The sequence below is a fragment of the Labrus bergylta genome, chromosome 9 (assembly GCF_963930695.1).
Source record: "Labrus bergylta chromosome 9, fLabBer1.1, whole genome shotgun sequence".
NCBI lineage: Eukaryota > Metazoa > Chordata > Actinopteri > Labriformes > Labridae > Labrus > Labrus bergylta.
Genome location: NC_089203.1, coordinates 15,809,559 through 15,830,114, shown reverse-complemented (window position 1 = coordinate 15,830,114; position 20,556 = coordinate 15,809,559). Strand labels below are relative to the sequence as shown.

The following is a 20,556-nucleotide window of genomic DNA, read 5'->3' as shown; positions in this document are numbered from 1 at the left end:
GGAAAAACTACACAAATCTTGGATTTTGGGTCAAGATGTGTCGGGCCATAATCACAGTTACCATAGAAACGGATCATAAACAGGCCTACTGTCCATTACATGTAAGCTTTTGTGAGCTCTGAGTCAATGTGGCAGTCCTTGAGCCAAGTGGTCTGTCAAGATATCCATAAAAATAGTAGCAATATGTCACTGAAGCAGAAGATGTGAAGACCTTACATTTTGAAGCTCTGCAGTTTGTCAGCGACTGTTTCAAGGATAATTATTGGACTTTAGAGCCTGTGGTTTGTAGCAAATATGTCGAAAACTTACATAGAAGAGGGGAAAATATGGAAGAAGTCTAAAATTGAGCTTCTCAAAATGTGTTATGGACCGCACTACCAGCAGGGTAAACTGTATTCAGTCAGTTTGAATATTTAATGATTTTAAATGAAACCTGAAATTCCAAAGGGCCTAACAACGCTGCAAGACAAAAAGAGAATAAAAAGGCTAAAACGCCTTTTCTCAAATCTGCTCCCACTGTCAGACGAGCATGTGACATCATCAGGCTTTAAGATGAGTCAATATAGGTCACACAGAGCATTGCTATGGGTGAACTTGTGCATGACACTCTGTTCCTGAATACATATGAACTACAAGTGCAGCACTGAGTCTCATCAAAGTCAAGAAGAGTAAGTGCCTGTACATGAGTAAGAACCTTTTTTTAACAGCTGCAGGGCCAATGCAATGCTGACAGGCAGAATTTTAAACACCTCTGGAAACTTTAATCACAATGTGATGTCTTTGCTTTTGAGGGCTTTGATTTTGGCTAGTACATCAGGGGTTAATAAAGTGACAAGGCCACATATAATCTGTTGGTTAAAACCCTAAACTAATTCTGCAAAGATCTGTGATGTTTGCCTTGTTGTTGAAATGTGCTATATAAATGAACTTGCCTTAGTGTGCCTGCTGGGAGCAAATACATCCCATACTGACTGCAATGTAAGGACAACACTGAATGAAGAAAGCAGCAAAGTAATATAAACAGATCAAAACTAGAGGAGAGAAATTTCTTTTTATGTATTTAGTGACCATTGCTTTCATCATTTGCCTAAAAGGACATCTGTTGGAAAAAGGATATTAAGGAATGTACATATTTCTTAGAGCCACATCGGATCACAGCAGGGCGGGGTCAGATTTAAATGTGGGCAGATGGACAGAAAATTGCTAAAAATTGTCAGGCTTTGATCTACAGCATGTCTAAAATATAGTGATGCATCAGGCATTTTGTAGTTACACAATTGCAAAGTAATATGAACCAGGGAACTGTCAATTATCCTCAGAGCTAGATGTGGGCGATAAGGAGACTCAATTATCCTTGATAAAAGCACAATTTTAACCTGGCAAATATAAATGTGATACTGAAGTACATTATAAATTACATTAAAAAGCTTGAAAAACCTCCATTTGCTCTTACACTTTGGGTGTGTGTGTGTGTGTGTGTGTGTGTGTGTGTGTGTGTGTGTGTGTGTGTGTGTGTGTGTGTGTGTGTGTGTGTGTGTGTGCACGCACGCAAGTGTACCCTGCCAATATCTGCTGCTGCAATGGCCCAATTTTCTCCTAAGGAAAATGGGTTAGAGTGCAAAATCATCTCTAAAGTTATTTGAGGCCATCAAAATGGCAATTTGTTCGCAATTCAATGTAAACAGTTTAATTTACAAATACTCAAAAAGGTAAAAAATTATTATCACCGACTTAGGTAACATGCCAATGAAACGCTCTATGAAAATATTGAATATCTGCTAAAACAGAGATTGCAGAGATTAACATTATGCATCATTTATTAGAGAGACCTCAATGAGCCTTGAGACATGCCAAGTCCTGATGCATCCTGCTGCTGTGTGAGAGAAACAATTTTGAAATGTGTTAGATTGTTCCATCACTTTATAGCAACAGCTGTAGTTGCTCAACACACAAGACTGATTGACACAGCTCCTGGGCTTTGTGTGCAACTAGCAACTTTGTAGAGACCTACACGATTATCCACCATATATCTCTGGTCTCTTTTGTTTCTTGAAGAGAAACATCTTGATGAGAATAAGGGTTTTGCCTCTGTAACTCCCAACCTTGTGCTCTAATAAGAGCCTGATAGAGTTCTATTGATCCAGTCAGTGTGTGCGTTCAGTCGGGGTCGAAGCTTTTATTCGTCTTTTAACGTGCCTAATGTCTGTGTCCTCTTGCCAATCTGGCCGTTAATTCCCCGTCTCCCTCTTTTCTAATTTCTTTTATTCATTGCCTCTCTCTTTTTCTCTCTCTTCAGTGCAAACCAGCAATGCCAAGAAAATCCTTTCAACTCATCATCTTCGGCCCACTGGTTAAGGACTGAGAGAAGCCTTAAAAGTGATGTCCAATCAGACGTAGCTGAAGTAGTCAGGTCATTAATTGAGGAACATTGGGAGTTTATTGGATATTGAATTCCTGTCCGCAGCTTCCACATACAATCTCTCTCTGGCCCACAAACAAACAAATTCATTTGTATAAACCAAAGCTGGAAACATTCCTGCCTTCTTCAATCCTGCTGAAGTTGGCCGATGTCACCGCAGGACTCCACCCTGTCGAGCTCTGCAGGGGGCTGAGCCAACCTGCAGAGGAGTATGGGCAGGAGGGTGGCTGACCCAACCAATCCAGTGCCTGCGCTGGGGGTTCCCCTGGCAGGGGGGCGATGGGGCCCTCTTTGCAGTGTCGGGGTGCAAACATCTCCCGGACTGCGGACTCTTCCCTCCATCAAACGGCACGGAAGTCAACCAGTCAACATGCATCGACCCGTTACCACGGCAACAGACAAAACAAGAACTCTGGCGAAGGCAGGAGTGATCAGAAGTGACAGCAGCAGTCTGCCGGTGTCCAAGGAGACGTCTCAGAACGAGATCAACAGCCTGACACAGGACGACATGGGGTCACAGGGGTCAGGCAGTGGGATTTACTGCCAGATCAAAACTATACGGACAAACCCAAAGGAGATACGAGTAAAAAGGACAGCTCGGTATACAAATGGCAGTGTGGTAGCCTCTGATGCAGTGGGAGGGGTATGCTCTGAGTCCGCAGAAGGTAAGGAGCCACCCCATGAGAGGAGGAGGGTGCAGTCTTTACGTGGAGAGGTCCATCGCTCAGTTTTAAAGACAGGGAGCGTTTGTACCATGGTGCATGCCACACCACCACGGCCCTGTCGAGTGATGGCGACTTCTCCACCCAGCCTCTGCAGCACATGTGGCAGGAGACGGTCACAGATGACACCGTGCACAGGCGCATGTCGCAGAAGGGCTGTCAATCAAATTACAGCAAGCCAGACTTTACCTAATCCGTCACGGAAGCCATCTGTGGCTCAGAACCAGTCAAGAAAAGAATCTTCTCTGGACTCTAAGCCCCAGAACAAAAACACGGACAGAGCAAACACCTCAACGCACACATCAGTGAAGACTAGTCAAATACCACAGCTGTCACACACTATACCAAAAAGACACAGCTCACATTCCAACAGCACAGCACATACCCAGAACAAAGCTAAAGATTCAAAGTCTCAGACAAGGCCACATTCTGCAGACTTCACGCACTACAAGGACTCAGCCACGCAAACGGCAGAAACACATATGCACAACAACACTGACAAGACGGCAAATAACACAAGTACACAACGCACACAAACACCATTTGCAGAAACGACAGAACCACATTCAACAGACACACACAAGCACAACTTGGCTAAAGCCCAGCGCACTGATGAACACACACAACAGTACACACCAGTCCATATCACTCCGAAACATCCAGCTTCTTCCCTCCACAGTGACTCAAAATCTTCAAACACTCCAACACTCCCGCCCAAAAACTCTCCCGAACTCAGTTGTTCCAAACCATCCACACCTGTAGCGCAAACCAAAAACATCCCACAGGCCGCAAGTGAGTCCAATCAACCGTCCTCAGAAATGTCCAAACTCAAGGGCTACGCAAAACAGAAGAGCAAATCATTCGACGACCGCACTCTGCCTTGTAAGACTCATCTGACAGCACAATGTAACGGAGCTCCAGGAGGATTGTTGACCGGACACGCGGCGAACGCACCCCGTGGCCTGGAGAGGCAGCTGCAGAGTGTGGAGGAGAACCTGGTGTCCAATCAGGAGAAGATCAAGGTTCTCCTCAACGTGATTCAAGACCTGGAGAAGAGCAAGGCACTCAGCGAAGGGTGAGTGAAGGGGCTTCTGAGGGGAGATGATGTAAAGAGTTAAAGGGTAAAGATTAGAAACAGAGGATGAAATGTAAAATCACAAAAAAAAAAAAAAAGAAAGAAGATAAGAGTTGCTCAATACTGATTCAGGAGACTTCTTTTAATACAGCCCCAATTGAGGTATCTGGAATTGCAGAGTACACCAGTCAATGCATTGATCGCATACCTTAACCATACCACACAATAATCTGGTTTCATGTAAATTATTGTGCACTGATAGCTCTACTCTGCAATATTAGGAACTATTTCTATGGCACTACTTCAAATGCTTAGACTTGAGCATATACTGAGTTCCCCAATACCAAAGGGGTACCAAAGTATGTGCTCAAGTCCACGCATTTTAATCAGCGTCTGTATCAGGAAGGAAATCCTATATATCTGTACACTATAAAATTAGACACAGAGACTGAAATGGTAAAGATAGACACATAAGGATACGGGTAAAAAAAAAACAGAGATAAGGGATGGATAAAAGATAAACAAAGGGTAAAGACATTCAAGTTAGAATGTGAGAGAGTGAGTTCGAGTGATAAAGAGGGGGAGTAGAGAGGATGTCAAGGGAGGGCACAGGATTAATAAGAAGGTGTATTTGAGTTTTTATAGCAACATATACCGACAGGCTTTCAAATCCGTGTAATAGATTTTAAATGTCAGCCAGGCCTGTGGAGAATAACTGTAGTGGGAGTTTGTGTGTGTGTGTGTGTGTGTGTGAGAGAGAGAGAGAGATTCAGGCCTGCAGGGATATATGATACCTGCCAGCCTGTAGTCAATGCGAGCAGATCCTTCCTCTGTCCTTTTATCTCATAAACCCCTATAGGGTTTATACTCCCAAAGGTGACTCTTCCCTGGGAGACAATAACACGCCCAACAAGTTGAACTAATCAGCTCTTCTTTCTTCTTCCTGCTAATTCTTTTATCCATAAATCACTCCCACCTGCTCTTCATCTTCCGTCTCGCTCATCTTCATACATCCTGGTTAGCTTCGCAGACTCCATTTCAATCGACACCTTCCTCTTTTTTTTCCGATGCTCTTGAATTCACTTCAAGCTATTCACCCCTTTCTCCGCCTCCGCTCTTACCTCTGTTCCTAATTAATACCTTTCCTCTTTCCTTAGTCTCCTTTCTGCTCATCCACCACATGTGAATCAGCCCTACTGTGAATCACTCCTTTGCCCTCTCACAATGTTTTTTTTTTATTATCTTGCCCTCCTCTCTGCCCCGACAACCTGTCCATCACTCTCCCCTGCTGTCATGTGTTGACTTTCACTCAGTTATGTTCCCCCCCCCCCACATCCTCTTATGGCTCCCCATTCTTTACCTCTATTTCCACCTCCAGCTTCACCTTAACTGTCAGTAGTTCTTCCTATACCCTTTCTCCCATTGGGTCTTTCTCTCATCCTAAACATCCTGATACCAGTTCTATACCTTTTTGCCTAATCTAAAAAAAAACTCTCTTACTCCGCCCAAACCTCCTCTTTATGATTTGACTACCCCCCATCCCTCCTCCCTGCTTTAACAGATGTCTCTAATTCCAAACTAATCCAAACCAGATTACCTTTGAGAGACGCAACTAATGTTGAAGCTGCACAATATGGCTCCTAAACTCAGTGTACATGTTGCCCTGCCCTGTGTGACTGTATACTCTGAGTGTGTGTGTGTGTGTGTGTGTGTGTGCTTGTTGTTAGGAGGCTCAGTGCACAAGTGTGTAAGAAATAGGGTGTAAGAGTGTCGCTAAGAGATAGAGAGTAAGAGGTGTGAAGAGAAAAAGTAAGAGAACCTTCAGGCAAAAGGGAAAACACGTATCCGACTCTGCTCTGTAAATTAAAGTCCTCTAAGTGGGCCGCTGTGATCAAAATTCGGGCTGAGCTAAAAGGTTGTTGCAGTGCTCAGCATCTTGTTTGTATCTTCTCCTGAAGCAAATTCTCGTCTTCTCCTGCTGTTGTTGTTGCCATTGATAAAACACTTGGGTGCGGGGGTGGGAGGGGGGGGGGTCACACGGCTCCCTCTCCATGTAATCAAAATGTCTATTTTATCAACATAAATCAGTGTCTCCCTCATCACAGTTCAGAGGAGGGCCAGCCAAAATATCCTGGCAAAATTCAGAGTTTTAATTACATGGCAGTCGGAATGAGCCTGTCCGATGTTTGTGGCTGACTTTATTTACCAACAATTCTGGCTCTTCTATCTCCTGCTCCGTTGTCCTGTTTAACCTTGATGACACAGTTTTTATTTGTAGTCATATTTTTTGTTTTTGTAACACACAAACACAGCTATTTTTAGACTGACAGAAAAAAACATCGTGGAGACTTAATAGTGCTTGTCTCTGCATTGACAGTCGCTGCTAACTATTCTTGTTTTTTTCACCTGCCTGTAAAACAGACAGGTTTTAACCCAGAAGGATCATTGAAGTAATGTCCTGAATACTTCTGTTGGAGTACATCACATACACTGAAGATCACATTGTTATTAAGTTTCCCTTTAGCAACTCCCAGAGGACTTTTACTTTGAAGCATTGAGTGGTATAATGTGGAAACACAACAGCAGTCAGACAAAGAGAGACAAACTCTTTCCAGTCAATAAAACTACACCTGTTTTTTTTTTTTTTTTACATTTATCCTCTGCTGTTTAACATTAGCACAAAATTCAAAGTGGAAAAAAATCTAAAAGTACGTACAATCACTCTGTGAATGAAATATATATGAATGCAATAACAGCACCATCAAACTGGTTCAAAGGTGTTTGTTAAATCCTCTTGCGAGTGTGTGTGACTGTTTTACATCTGTTGTTTCTGCAGTCGCAGCTCATACAGAACTGGTCAGGACATTAACAACTGCCCCACCTGCCAAAAGACAGCCTGCATCATCTACAGGTAACCTGATCCAGATAATGAGCTTACTGCATTACACAACCCACCAAACACAAGTCCTTCTTTCCTAAGGCTCAACAAACAACCCTGAAACTTCTCCTCACAAATTGCACGCCTTTTGTTGCCTTTGTGTTTCGCAGCGTTTCCAGGTTTTTATCACTTATTCAGCAACATCTTTTGTTTTAGTTTTATATTCATTAGCCTTTCTTCCTGGTATCCTGCTGCCTCTGCCCTTTTCTCCCTCTCTGATAATTCTACACCTTGTGCAATACATTTTATAATACGAAAAGGTATACAACCGAGAGTGATCTCCCTCATCTACATTAAAATGAATACATGCCGTATTCCAGAGATTAAAGAGGATCCTCTCTTCAGGGAAGTTATTTACACAGCAAAGAACATTCTGTGCAAACAAGCAAATTAATTCAGTGCGTCTCCTGATCATCTCGTCCCTCATGTGAGTGACCTAAATAGCTTATTTCATTCTTAGATCCTTTTGCAACTTGCAACTTCCAGCTGCACACCCACAATCTAATACCACACACTGTGGTTTAATTCTTTAATCACCTCTATCCCACCTCTATCCCACCTCTGTTTTTCTTCTTCTTTTCATTATGTAAATCGTTCCATCTTTACATTTCATACCCGCTCACCCTCTCCGTCTTTCATCTGCAACTTTCAATCAAATGGGTTTCATCTGTACATCCGCACCTCAGTCCATCTGTCAAATGGCAAAGCTATAATCACCAGTGCCCCAACCATGGCTCCTTTTCTGCACAGCTTACCTAAACTGTAATGTGTGTTCTCACAAAGGTAGCAGCTTTATGGTAAACACACACGGGAAAAAAAAAAAAAAAACGTTTAATTTGCTCTAACTGGGATGATGTGCTATAAAAACCTCCGTTAGGTCCAGAGGTTTTGTGTGTGTGATCACAGCAAAGTCTTGAAGCTGATTCTGTTTGTTCAAAGTCATATATAAAATTTGCTCGCAGGCCACGAGGGATAAAGATACATTTACACGGCCTTTATCGCTCCAACTCTCCATTACTCACAAAAACACTTGCTTTCCAGCAGTCCCACATTTGCATCCCTCCAGTTTTTTTTTTTTTTTACTTTCTTTTTCCTCAAGTTGTTTCATCTCTTCACACACTTCTCCAACTCCTTCTTCCTCCTCATCCAAGACCTTCCCTTGATCTTAATTAACACAGCAGGATCCTTAGACCAGTAAATTGTAATGAACACCTTAGGGAGGGGATGGCCACATGGAAAATTATTCATCCACTTATAGATCCATACAGATGTGCACAGATGTAGACCAAAACATGCCAATCTTTCCCAGAGCAACCTTATGCAGAAGAGACAACCAAAGCTGAACACAGGGAAGCACAAGCTTAAGATATTTAACAAGATGAAAAGACTCGCTGCTTAATTGATTAGTGATCAACTGAGAACTGGCAACTTTTTTAGTTTTAGAGCAAAAATGTACCAAATCATGTGGTTTCTGCAAGTTGAAAGTAAGGACTTACTGTCTTACTTTGCTGATGTAATATTGTATGATCAGGCCTGATTGTCAGACAAAAACAGATCTTGAAATGTGTCAACTTCCCTTTCAGAAAGCAGCGATAGCACAAATGAATTAGTGATGAAAACTATCATTGATTGCAGTCCTCTGTCTCATTTGAAGGATTTACAAAAAAAGAAATTCAGTTTAACTTCATTTTTTGAAAAACCCACCAATCACAGATTACAAGAAACAACAAAAAAAAAAGAAATCTAACTATCCAACACTGCCTTTATATTGACTATGAGTCTTTGAAATTGAACTAGAAACAGTGAATGTCACACAACATACAGCTAAGCACTGTCATCTATGATTTAAGTGGGAAAAGAAAGTCATTACCTAGAAAGATGAACATCTAACAACAGTAATGAAGACATAGCAACACTTTCATGGCCTTAAATTAAGATTACTTCAGCTGTTTTTCGGGAGTTTTTAAGGCCCTAAGGCTAACCGAATCTCAAGAGTATGTGCTACTTCTCCCTTTTGATCCTTTTTAGTTTCAGAGATTTTCATCCTGCTCCACTTCCCTGTTGTTTCTCTATCACATATGCAAATATGATCATGTACACATAAATACTACATAACAGAGGACGCTATTATAGGATACTTTTGGGCACACATGCTTTATGCATACATGAACACACTATCACATACATTAAATTATCTTCTTTACCATTTGTGATGAATGCTAATAACCTAAATAGATTCACAGAATTTGCCTCCTAATCATTTATTCATATCAGCAAGTTTCTTACAAAAAATAATGACATTAAATATGAAGAAAACACATTTTAAGTGACAAACACACAGAAACGGCAAAAGTACAAACGCTCTTGTTGTTTGATTGGGCAGTCTCAGCGTTATCAAACCCTCAGAGAGGATTCTGGGTAAAGGGGGTGAGAGATAGGGAAAGTGAGAAACACAAGCAGAGGATAAATTACGCGTGGGACTGAAACATCCATCCCAATGATTGGTGGAGGGGTTTTGATACGGGCTGGCTGCCTGAAGATGTTTTGCTATTGTCAGTCCTAATTAATCTGTATGATGAGAGACAACAGTGACAGGAACTTTTGACGGCCGCTTTGTTTAAACAACGCAAACACACACAGACATTTGCAGACCCCATAAATCTAAGGGTATTAGATTTCTGCTCTCATACATACATGAACGATTATTATAGATCACATCCGCACATGTTAAACCTTAGCCTAACCCTGTCCACTACATGCCTTACCGTCACCTTTCTATTACCCAGAAACAGAAGGTTTAATAATGCAGCAGACTTGTCACAGTCAGGCAAGAAGCAGCAAAAATGCTAAAGACGACTGCTTGCAGAACGAATAAGAGCAGAAGCTTTCCCACCGCGCAGTAATCCCATGAACAAAAGTGAGAGAAGTATATAAGAGAACAGAGAAGATTTAAATGTTTGAAGTGTGTAGTTAAAGAGAGACCTGACAAAGACACATCCTCCACTCTGAAAGAAAGTAGACTTTAAACTGAGTGAATGTAGGACAGGTGGACCACTTTATCTTTACTTTTCTGAGTGTGTGTGTGTGTGTGTGTGTGTGTTCAGTCTTCATCATTTATTCATGGTAGCCATCTTCCTTCCTCAGCACCCACTCGTGCTTTTATTTCCTCCTTTATTCACTTGTTTCCTCACTCCCTCCATCCCAGCTGTGCTCTTTCTTGGGGAGCAGTGACCTCTCCGCCCTGTTTCATTAGAGCTTGCCTTTCTTTCATTTATCCATCCCTCCATCTCCCACAGGAGACACTTTCCCTCTATGTGTCTTTTTTCTTCCTCACTCAGCTGTAGGCTCGTTGTGGAAGATGCACATGTTGGATGTCAGGGGAGCACATGTCTGTTTGTGCTGCATGTGTTTGTGTGTGTGTTTGTGTTTGTATGTGTTGGGATGCTGAAGGTGTAGAGGGTGGGGTAGTTTTCTCTGCTCTCCTTGCGCTCATCATTTGGCTCATTGACTCCAGATGCCAGTCCCCTATCCTATACTGCAGCTCCACCCCTATATTCTCACTGAACACACACAAGCTCGCTTGGTCACACAAAAACACGTTTACCACAAGGAGAGGGAAGCTCAAAGTCTACTACACTATGACCCGCAGCGGTGGACACTTCAGAGAGATATTGAGAGAAGGAGTGCCAGAGTAGGAGGTGGGGGGGGGAAGCCAAGAGGCTTTGCTTTGAACATAGCACAAAGAAAAATATTCCTCCTTCCTTTTGCCTCCCATTTTACTAATTCTCCTTCTCCTCTCCTCTTCCCATTCCTCCAACGTTTTCCCATCATTCTTCTCCCACTCCTCTCATCCCCCCCAGCCTGTGATCTATGGCTGCATGAGGTGCAAAAGAATACAGCAGACGTGAAATGAGTGCTGAGTTTGAGACCTGTGTGAATGTGTGTATGCTGAAGGTGCGTATATATCGGAGTTAGGAACACATTATGGCTTTACATCTCTATATAAAACTGCATCATGCTTAAGTATCACCTCTCTTTAAGATGTCAGCATTTTGAAATGACTCTAGTGTCACTAAAACTCCTTCGCTCATCTTTTCCTTCAATCCCTCTCTTTCTAATCTCTCCTCCTGCTTCGTAGACCTCAAATCTTCCTCACATCCCTCCACTCATTCGCTCCCCCCTCTCTGCTCCTGGATCTAATCTCTTTTGGGGGAAAATGAGCTATATAAATAAATTTGCCTTGATGTGTCACATCCCCTAAATCATGCTCCTTCCTTTCCATCCCCCCCCCCCCCCCCTTTCAGCCGCTCACTCTTTTTTTTTCTCTCCCTTCCAGTGTAGAGCATGATTTCCGACAGCAGGAGGGACGCTTCCAGGGAGTTATAGAGGCCCTGGAGGGGGACTATGATGTGCCTGCACCCACCCAGCCCAAGCCTACACCAGCCTCTAGCCGCCCCAGCACCAAGGACCGTGTGAAAAAACTCCGCAAGAAATGTTTCTGGTGGCTGTAAAAACTTTGGAGAACTAAACCAAGGAAGATGTAATCATAGGAGACCACTTTTTTGGGATGAAACATCTCTCTCATGGTCCTGTGGGTGTGGCTTGTCTTTACGTGTCATTAAAATCTGTCGAGGCATTTCCAACCCATTGTCAGCTGTAAAAGATATCCAGCACCAGGATCAGTTCAAGAGAGTAAATGCACATGGGTGGGAAAAGAGGACCAAACACACTGTTAAACTGTCCTCTCATATCAGTCTGAGAGGTAAAAGGAAGAGCAGGATCACTGGCTTCAGGTGCCAATTTGTGATTAACGTTAAACTGAAAGTGAGCATAATGTTTTCCCAGAACAGTCCTCTGACACAGAGATGAAGAATTGTCACCTTGGATGATAGACGGGCACACTGTTGGCTGAGTGGCTGTCTAGACAGATGGACAGATGTATGAACGGATTTCAGCCATGATTGTTTCCACGCCTACAGCTGGGAATGAATCTTCATAACAAATTTTGGCCAGATTACAGCAATAAGCAGCCGAAACAATTTTGGAATTAAACGACTAATAGGAATACTGCGACTTCAGAGAGCATGACGGCCAAAGATTTGATGTAGCAACAACTGAAGGACCCAGAGGATTCGGATTAAACAAGCTGATGAGCTTTTCTGGAAACAAAAGAGACAGCAGGCTGGATAGGTATCAGGGTTTTTGGAGAGCAGCGTGGTGATTGTATTAAGAATACATTAAGAGACAATGAGATGAGCAGCTGATCACAGACTGACAGCCCACGTCAAATTATTCAAAATACTGTCAATGCTGTCTGACAGGGTGATTGATTCTGTCCTTTATTACCATCCAAAAAGGAAGTGTTTTCAATGGAAGCTCACGCATACATACACACACACACACACGTGCATACAAATCAATACATAAAGAGGCAGAAATATACAGAAACTAGAATACACATAAGCAAGTACTCCACACACGTTCACCTCTAAACCAATGCAAAATAGAGTTACACCAGTTTTCACTTCACAGTTAGCTATTCATGTTTTAAAGATGTGTCTATATTTGCAAATTCTGAGCTGATGAGGCACCTCCAAATTCTCGATTTATTACATCTAACTAGTTTCTGTGTTTGTTTTGAGAAGCGGAAGGCCAACGAATTTAACAAGATTTGTAACATGTATAATATTTCAAGTTGATTGGATTTTTCTATAGATAATATAACAGATATCAAAAAAAATATCTCTTTTAATCATGTGAAAGATTATGACTTTCCTACTGCTACTGGATACATGCCTTGTTCTGGACTATTCAGGCCACTCTTCTGTCAGCTGGTTCATTTAGCTGCAGGCCTACACATCACAATATATAACAAATCTGTGTGAACCATATCAGGCACAAATATTGCAGACATGCCTATTGTTAGAAATGTAAACCCTGAATTCTGCAAATCGTTTTTCAATGTGTTTAGTCTTGTTGCCGTCACACTCTTATTTTGCACACACAGGAACAAAACAATTTGCACTCTGCTTAGTTAACAGCAGTTAAGAGCATAACCACTAATCTCATATGGGCCTACTTCAGCTGCTTTTGGATGACAAGATGCCTCATGTTAGTCTCCTGGGTGACACAACACATTAACTAAACTCAATCCCATGATGCCCCGTTCTTCCTGATCTTCCTCTCGTATGTACAATAAAAGTGTGTATTTTAAACAATCTGTGCTGTTGTTGAACTACTTTGTGATTCGTGATGAAAAAGCAAACGGGCAGAAAAACGATTGAGGGTTGGAACTTGAAACGCAAACCAAGTGGGAAAAAAAAAAGACATAAAAAGGTTCTGCTTCCCTGATTCATGTGTTTGAAGAGTTAAGGATGGACGGCGCGTTTGAAAAGTTGCTGCTTTGTTCTGTACTCACAATTAGTGCATGCTCTCGACCCATGGTGATGACGGTCGTATTGATGATCCTCAGCAGAGACACCACAATGTCCTGGACATGTTGAAATGTTTCCCCCTGTGAAAAACAAAGACAGAGGGCAGAGCAGAGAGGATGCCAGAGAAAGAAGGAGAGGAAATATAGACAAGGAAACAAATGATTGTTAAACTTTCTCAGGTGCACACACAAAAACAGAGCAAGAACAGACCCTTGTCTTTCTCTAGCTGTCCACTTGAGCATAACGAAGTGCTGCTAGAAGGGACGTCTCACAACTGTCTCCTGCAAAACTTTAGAGATTTGTCAGGTTTGGTCTGGCTGCAGTTTTACCCTCTCATGAACTCTCCTCACTGTGGAAACACATTGCACATGTACACAATTTAAAGCTTTACTTGGGTGCTGAATGGTTTGATCACTGCAGATGAAACAAGAAAGATGTTTCCAGCCATACTTGTGTTTTACCTATTCAGACCTGTGCAGAGTTTAATGACTGCTTTTTGCTTACAATATCACTTTCTTTACTCATGTGCCACATGTGCATGGCCGTTGGTTGGTACACATGCTTGGACCTGCTCTCAAAACTCTGCGAGAGCTGTCAGAAAGGAAGTGATGCATTTATTTAAATTGATCCGTTTTGATGTCCTCAGAGAATTTATATATATATATGTGTGTGTGTGTGTGTGTGTGTTGGTGTGTGTGTAGTCTGTTTATAAGTCTGTCTGTTTATATAAAAACTCGATAACCCTAACCCTATACATACATCTAGATCTAGATCTTCATCAGTAGATTGATAGATATGCATACATAGGCACGCATATACACATTATATAAAGAATTAGCACTTTAAATGTTGAGGAAGGAAACTTACAGTAAAAACTGCATAAATGGACAATCTTCATAGGTAAATACACCAAAGTTCTGAACACATCCAAGACATTGATTTTATCCCTTGACTTTGATGCACTAATTCCCAATGAATATTTGATTATAATTCTGTGTCTCTAAAAAGAACTACTACTGTTAAAAAATGACATATAAAACAAATCTGATGACCCTTGAAGCACACAGTTTTAAAGAAATGAGGTTAGACTAATGACAGTGACACACAGTGGGGCAAATCTCTCTAAGCAAAATTTAGTATGCACCTTCAAAGTGACGTGACTCAAGCTCACAGGACAAAAAAAACCACTCATACACACACTATGCTGCAGCAGTGGAGCCAGTCAATGGAAGCTAAGTCAGACTTGCCTGGGGGAAGTAACTCACAAGTGAAGCATCTGCTACATCTGCACACCGTAGCATTAATGCTCTAGGGGACATCAGTATGTGCGTGTTTTTGTGTGTGTGTGTGTGTGTACATGTGAATGTGTACATGTGTGCGTCTGTGTATTCGTGTGTGGGTGTGTGCGACCTTGTTAGCACAATCTGAGCTTGATGTATGTAGATATGTGTATGAGTACTTGTATGATGTTCTTGAATGAGCAAATCAGCCAGGCATGAAAAGAAATAGCGAAGGTCCAAAAATAACAAGTTGGTAAAAAGGACTGAAGTTCAAACACCACTATCTCTTCCTGTGTGTGTGTGTGTGTGTGTGTGTGTGTGTGTGTGTGTGTGTGTGTGTGTGTGTGTGTGTGTGTGTTTACTGGGGACATGTGAAGGCCATGATGAGAAATCAGGTCATCAAGATTAAACCACATTATATGCACTGACTGTCAGACACAGAACAAATGAAAGAGAAGCAACTGTGTGTGTAATCTGGTATACCACTTTTCATACTTCTCAAACTCACACACACACACACACACAAGCTTGAGACGCAGCTGTTGATCCAAAATAAGCCTTAATTTTTCAGGCTCACTGTAGGTATTTTGGTCGCCTGGTAAGAGACAGTTGTCTGATAAGAGGACGAGATGAGACACAATGCTCTCTCTCTCTCTCTCTCTCTCTCTCAGTCTGTTTCTCTCTCCCTCCTGCCGAACACAAACACGAAGAAGTCGATACTCTGTTCATTTATTCCACACTGTAGACAGACTGGTTTATCATCTCTGCAGGCAAAATGATTTCAAGAAACAAAGAAAACAGATAATATGTTTGGAGGAAGGGTATAGAATAAAGCAAAATAGCTCAAGCGAGCCATGTCTCTAATGTCTCTTTCTGTTACATCCTCCCTCAAACACATAAAAGTTACTTATGAAAATTTAGATCAATCTATCCCACAGACATGAGCATCTGTCTTCTACGTCGTCGTCTTCTATTCCATCTCTGTCTCTCTCTCTGCATCTCTTTCTAGTTTGGAGACATCTGTGGTGTGACAGCTTAATCAGGTACCACAAAAAGCGAGGGGTGGGTGACGCTCAAAAGAAGAGCGGATGCAGAAAATAAAAAGGGTAGAACGTGATGAGGTCACACTCTCTTCTTTAAGCTCCTCTTCTGTTGTGTCTTTTCCATCTGTTTTCCCTCTTTCCTCTCAATTTTTAATACTGCAATCTCTCTAGCTGCCTTTATTGTTTTCTTGTAAAAATCACTCCACCTTATTGTCTCTGAAATAAACATTCTCAGCTCCATCTGTATAGCTGTTAAATCTCCGTCCTGCTTTTCCCTCAAATGTTTGTCATCCTTGCATAGCCGAGAGCAGTGTTGATGTCTCTGGCCTTCATGTCCCTTTTCATTGTAAATTTTAAAACACTCTTCTGTGTTTTGCTTTATTTGCTTTATTTAGTTATATCAAAGTCAGTAACTCAGAAAGTATCAATATTGTTGGTTTATGAATTCATGAATTCAATCGAAAATACTTCATTTTGTAGCCTTACACTAATTGGCTAATCACCATAACATACCAGCCGTTTCCCTCAGACAACACACTCAGCATGGGCAGCTGTCATAATGTCAGACAGCTCTTTTTCAGGTAAACAAACCTTGTAAAGTAAGAGAATCTAAAATATGTTACAATTTACAACCAATTTCTAGGTTACAGTACCGTTAGCTGGTTTACAAAACCTTCAGTAAGCTAATATGAGCATATCTTTGTTGAAATTCATTTAACAATAAATTTCCATTTTCAAAAGCTTGGTTTTTGTTGTTGTAGTTGAAAAATAACATCAGCCACCTGTATGCTATCATTAGCTGTTGTATGCTATCATTAGCTGCTGAACAATGAACAATGAACAATGAACAATAAACTGGACTGGAAGCACCACACAGAGGCTGTCTACAAGAAGGTTCAAAGCAGACTCTATTTCTCGAGGAAGCTTAAGTCTTTTAATGTGTGTAGCAAAATGTTGTCCACGTTTTATCAGACTGTTGTGGCAAGTGCCATTTTCTTTGCAGCCATCTGTTGGGGCAGCAGCATCAGGGCTTGTGACTCTAAAAAGCTTAACAAGCTGATTAGGAGGGCTGGCTCTGTGCTGGGGACTGCTGTGAAGCCCCTAGAGGTGGTGATGGGGGGGAGGAGGATGATACAGAAACTGTTGAACATTATGGACAATAACATGCATCCCTTACACAATCTTGTGTGTGAACCAAAGAGTGTTTTTAGTGGGAGGCAACGGCAGCTAAGATGCAAAAAGGACAGATTTAAAAATACTTTTTTACCTACTGCAATTGCACTTTATAACGACTCCTCTTTAAGTAAGGACAGAAGACATTTAAACTTTTAAACTTTAGTTGCATATATCATATATCAAACTGTATTGTGGGCTCATGTTTTTTTGTATGGGTGGGATATGTATGTATATATGTGTTGTGTTGTGTGTTTGTATGCTGGAACACCTAAATTTCCCTGCTGGGATGAATAAAGTATCTTATCTTATCTTATGCTATCATTAGCTGTTGTATGCTATCATTAGCTGTTGTATGCTAAAATTAGCTGCTGTATGCTTCAGTAGCTGCTGTATGTATGCTATCATTAGCTGCTGTATGCTAACATTAGCTGCTGTATGCTTACATTAGCTGGTGTATGCTTACATTAGCTGCTGTATGCTTACATTAGCTGGTGTATGCTTACATTAGCTGCTGTATGCTTACATTAGCTGGTGTATGCTTACATTAGCTGGTGTATGCTAACATTAGCTGTTGTCAGAAGATATCAATTATGTTTACATTTAAGTGTAAGTTAAGTGTACCCAATGTCTCCATATGTTCCCTACACATTGTTTTTCATTTGCTGGTCAATCTAGAAGCTTTTGAATTATCACAATCACAACTTTACATTTATATGATTTGCAACCTGGGGTACAGCAGTAGCTTAGTAAATTCATAATTAAGCAAATGAGTTTCCCACCCTGAGTGTGATGTCTGAGGAAAACAGCCTTGTTTCAAAATGGTTACACTCATCCTCATGTTGCATAAAAAAAACTAAATGAAGCTGTGCGTCACAGGATTCACCGTCTGTATGAGAAAGTATCTGGGCTTGTAAAGACATTTTTTTTTCTTTGCCACAGCCCTCTCTGTGTTTTTAATAACTATACTAATTCAAACACATTGAATCACATTCACTCCACTTTATTCGTCATCTCCCCATCTTCTCTTATTAGTGTGACTCATAAATAGAGCTGAAAAAGGCGTACCTTCACACCAAAGCCTCAGCGGGCTGTCAACAACTTGCAGGAGCAATTAAAAACCCCTTAGCTGGATACTGGTGATGCATTTGTTCTGTCTGTGTGCTTATTAAAGGTGTTTAGTTCTGCGCTAACAGAGTTTTGTTTGAGAAGGCCAACATGCGGCCGCTCGTGGGAAACAAAATCAATTAGATTCTAATTGGTCAAGGCCTGCTTCACTGCATGACTGAATGACTGAATATCAATATTATTGAATCATTCAATAATAATGACTGAATAGAGTATTGAGATCCTTATTTTTTTTTTAATTAGCTGATCACGAGTGCTCTAGTCACTTTTTAAGGAATTATGGTGTAATAACAACTAAATCTTGAAATTCTACACTAACTATATTCAAAATTGGCTGAAGCTCTCAGATCTCAATATCTTCAAATCTGTCTTGAAACCACCGACCAGAACGTAGTAAACCGCTGACTGTGAACAGAGTGTTACACTCTTTCGTACAAAATGTCTCACCACGTTGTTCCTGCTGAGAACTTCCAGAATGTTGTTGAGCAGCTCCAGGCTGTTTCTCCTCTCATCATGCGGCCCGTCAGCCATACTGGCCAGTGCCCCGCCCAGCTCCCGCAGCATCATGGGTAACAACACATCACGGCACTCTGTGAGAACACAAAAAACAAAGAGGGTTATTTGAAATAAACACAACATACTCATGCCCAGATGAAAAGATAAGCACTCAGTGAGGAAACCCCTCATCACTAATATGCCCCTCTGGGATACTGATGAGTTACACAACCACATGGCCCTTAGTTGCCACTGCAAACCAAACAGCATGATCCCTTAAAACAAACCCACGCTGTTTATTATGCGAGCTAGCCAGGTAGTGATAACGCTGATACTACCCTACCATATGGCCCCTATGCCCCCCAACCTAACTTTGTCGACTCATAGGTTTTATAGTCAGTAACAATAACACACACACCCACACACTGAGTGGAGACTGATGATTCTTTCAACAACAGAAAATAAACTTCACAGTCGGTGAGATAAATTGGGTGGCGCGAGACAGCCAATGCAAAAGTGATGTTTTTATTTACTTTACTTTTGACAAGTTCCTTTAAGAAGTTTAGACACAAACCTCAACAGTCACAACATCAAGATTTGCTTTAATGGAAGTCCTCTAAAAAAACTGTTCAAAACACAAACCTCAGGCCCTTACATCAATTGGCCTGCGGAGACAGCTGAGCCCACAATGCTATGAGTAATGATGTTACTGCCCAGTGAGGAAGAATTCAACCCGAACCACAGACTGTACAATGAAGTGACATCAATCAAGCGTCTATTTACAGTTTTATGCATTTCTGCAGCTCTAGCCACTTAGGAGTCAACACATCAATCACATTGATCCGACACTCCTCCTGTGATTTATCCTAATCTCTAGATTATTTATGTTAAACTGGTCACACTTGCAGTGCATCATCAAGGATATGCATACGATTGTGTTTAATTCAGGCACATAAAATAAAATAACATATTTATTTTTTGTAAATAAATATGGTGAACCCTACTGTACATTGTGTTGTTATCCTTTTGAACATGTAGCTTAACCACTCTGTCAATTCTATATGGAAGTTAAATATCATAGCTCCTCTCAAGCAGACCTGAGTACATTAAACAATATTACTCCAAACTCCATACAAAAATGAATCAAGTATTTATAAGTTTACATCCAGTTAGCCTACATATATTATCTTAAGGATATGATTGATGGTTCCTTGAAGGTGGTTTAATTAATGTTTCACTTCATTGAAAATGTATTTACATAAAACTAGTGTTTTATGGACATTAACACCCCGGATCAATGATTTATTGGCCAGTAAAGGCTCACAGTTATTTCAGTTTAATTTATCAGAGACATTGTTAATATGTCAGCAAAGCTGTGACCAAATTACAAAAGAAGACTTCCAAGGCTAAAGTAAATGTATTGAAACAAACGATCAAAGAGAAAAATAGATCATTTATTCCAGGGTCAGGTATAAATTATGAATTTAAAATCTAAATGATATATATGTGTGTATGCAATGAAACGGGTCCTCCTTATTTTTCTAATTGTCTACCTTGATCTATACCTTTCTTGTTTGCTCCATCTTTAACCCCCCTCATCTTCCTCCACCTCATCCCTCTCTTGCAGCCGCAGGTAGACAGAGCCCATTAAAAGCTCATTTGGGCGGATGCTCGTTAGCTCCATTATTAACTGAGCCAAGCCTTTACGCCTGCTGAGTGGACCCTCACCACAACATCCATTCAGTCACACAAACAGGCAGTGAGGGGGGGAAAAGCATGAGTCACTAAAGGCCCTCAGAGACTCAGCCTGAAACACAGGCGGGGGGAGGAGGGGCCTGCACAGGTAAAG

At 41.3% G+C, this 20,556-nt stretch overlaps 2 protein-coding genes across 2 annotated transcripts in view; one reads left to right on the top strand and one right to left on the bottom strand.

Moving 5' to 3' along the window:
* LOC109993004 (dedicator of cytokinesis protein 2) overlaps window positions 1-20,556 on the bottom strand; it is a 93,561-nt gene that overhangs the window by 33,427 nt on the left and 39,578 nt on the right. The window contains exons 25-26 of the mRNA XM_020645807.3: window positions 18,660-18,802; window positions 13,573-13,668 (exon numbers count right to left, since the gene is read on the bottom strand). Of these exons, the coding sequence (XP_020501463.2) occupies window positions 13,573-13,668; window positions 18,660-18,802 (239 nt within the window). The remainder of the gene's footprint in view (window positions 1-13,572; window positions 13,669-18,659; window positions 18,803-20,556) is intronic.
* LOC109993005 (inhibitory synaptic factor 2A-like) lies at window positions 2,680-13,372 on the top strand. Its single transcript, XM_065958471.1, has 3 exons — window positions 2,680-4,216; window positions 7,053-7,127; window positions 11,491-13,372. Exons 1-3 carry the CDS (start codon window positions 2,790-2,792, stop codon window positions 11,663-11,665), a joined length of 1,677 nt encoding a protein of 558 aa, XP_065814543.1. The 5' UTR covers window positions 2,680-2,789; the 3' UTR covers window positions 11,666-13,372.

What these genes read in the sequence shown, in the direction of transcription:
- LOC109993005 (XM_065958471.1), top strand. Translation starts at nt 2,790, where the DNA reads ATGCATCGACCCGTTACCACGGCAACAGACAAAACAAGAACTCTGGCG. An exon ending in AGCAAGGCACTCAGCGAAGG is followed by an intron (nt 4,217 to 7,052) that starts GTGAGTGAAGGG and finishes TTGTTTCTGCAG; the next exon opens with TCGCAGCTCATACAGAACTG. An exon ending in ACAGCCTGCATCATCTACAG is followed by an intron (nt 7,128 to 11,490) that starts GTAACCTGATCC and finishes TCTCCCTTCCAG; the next exon opens with TGTAGAGCATGATTTCCGAC.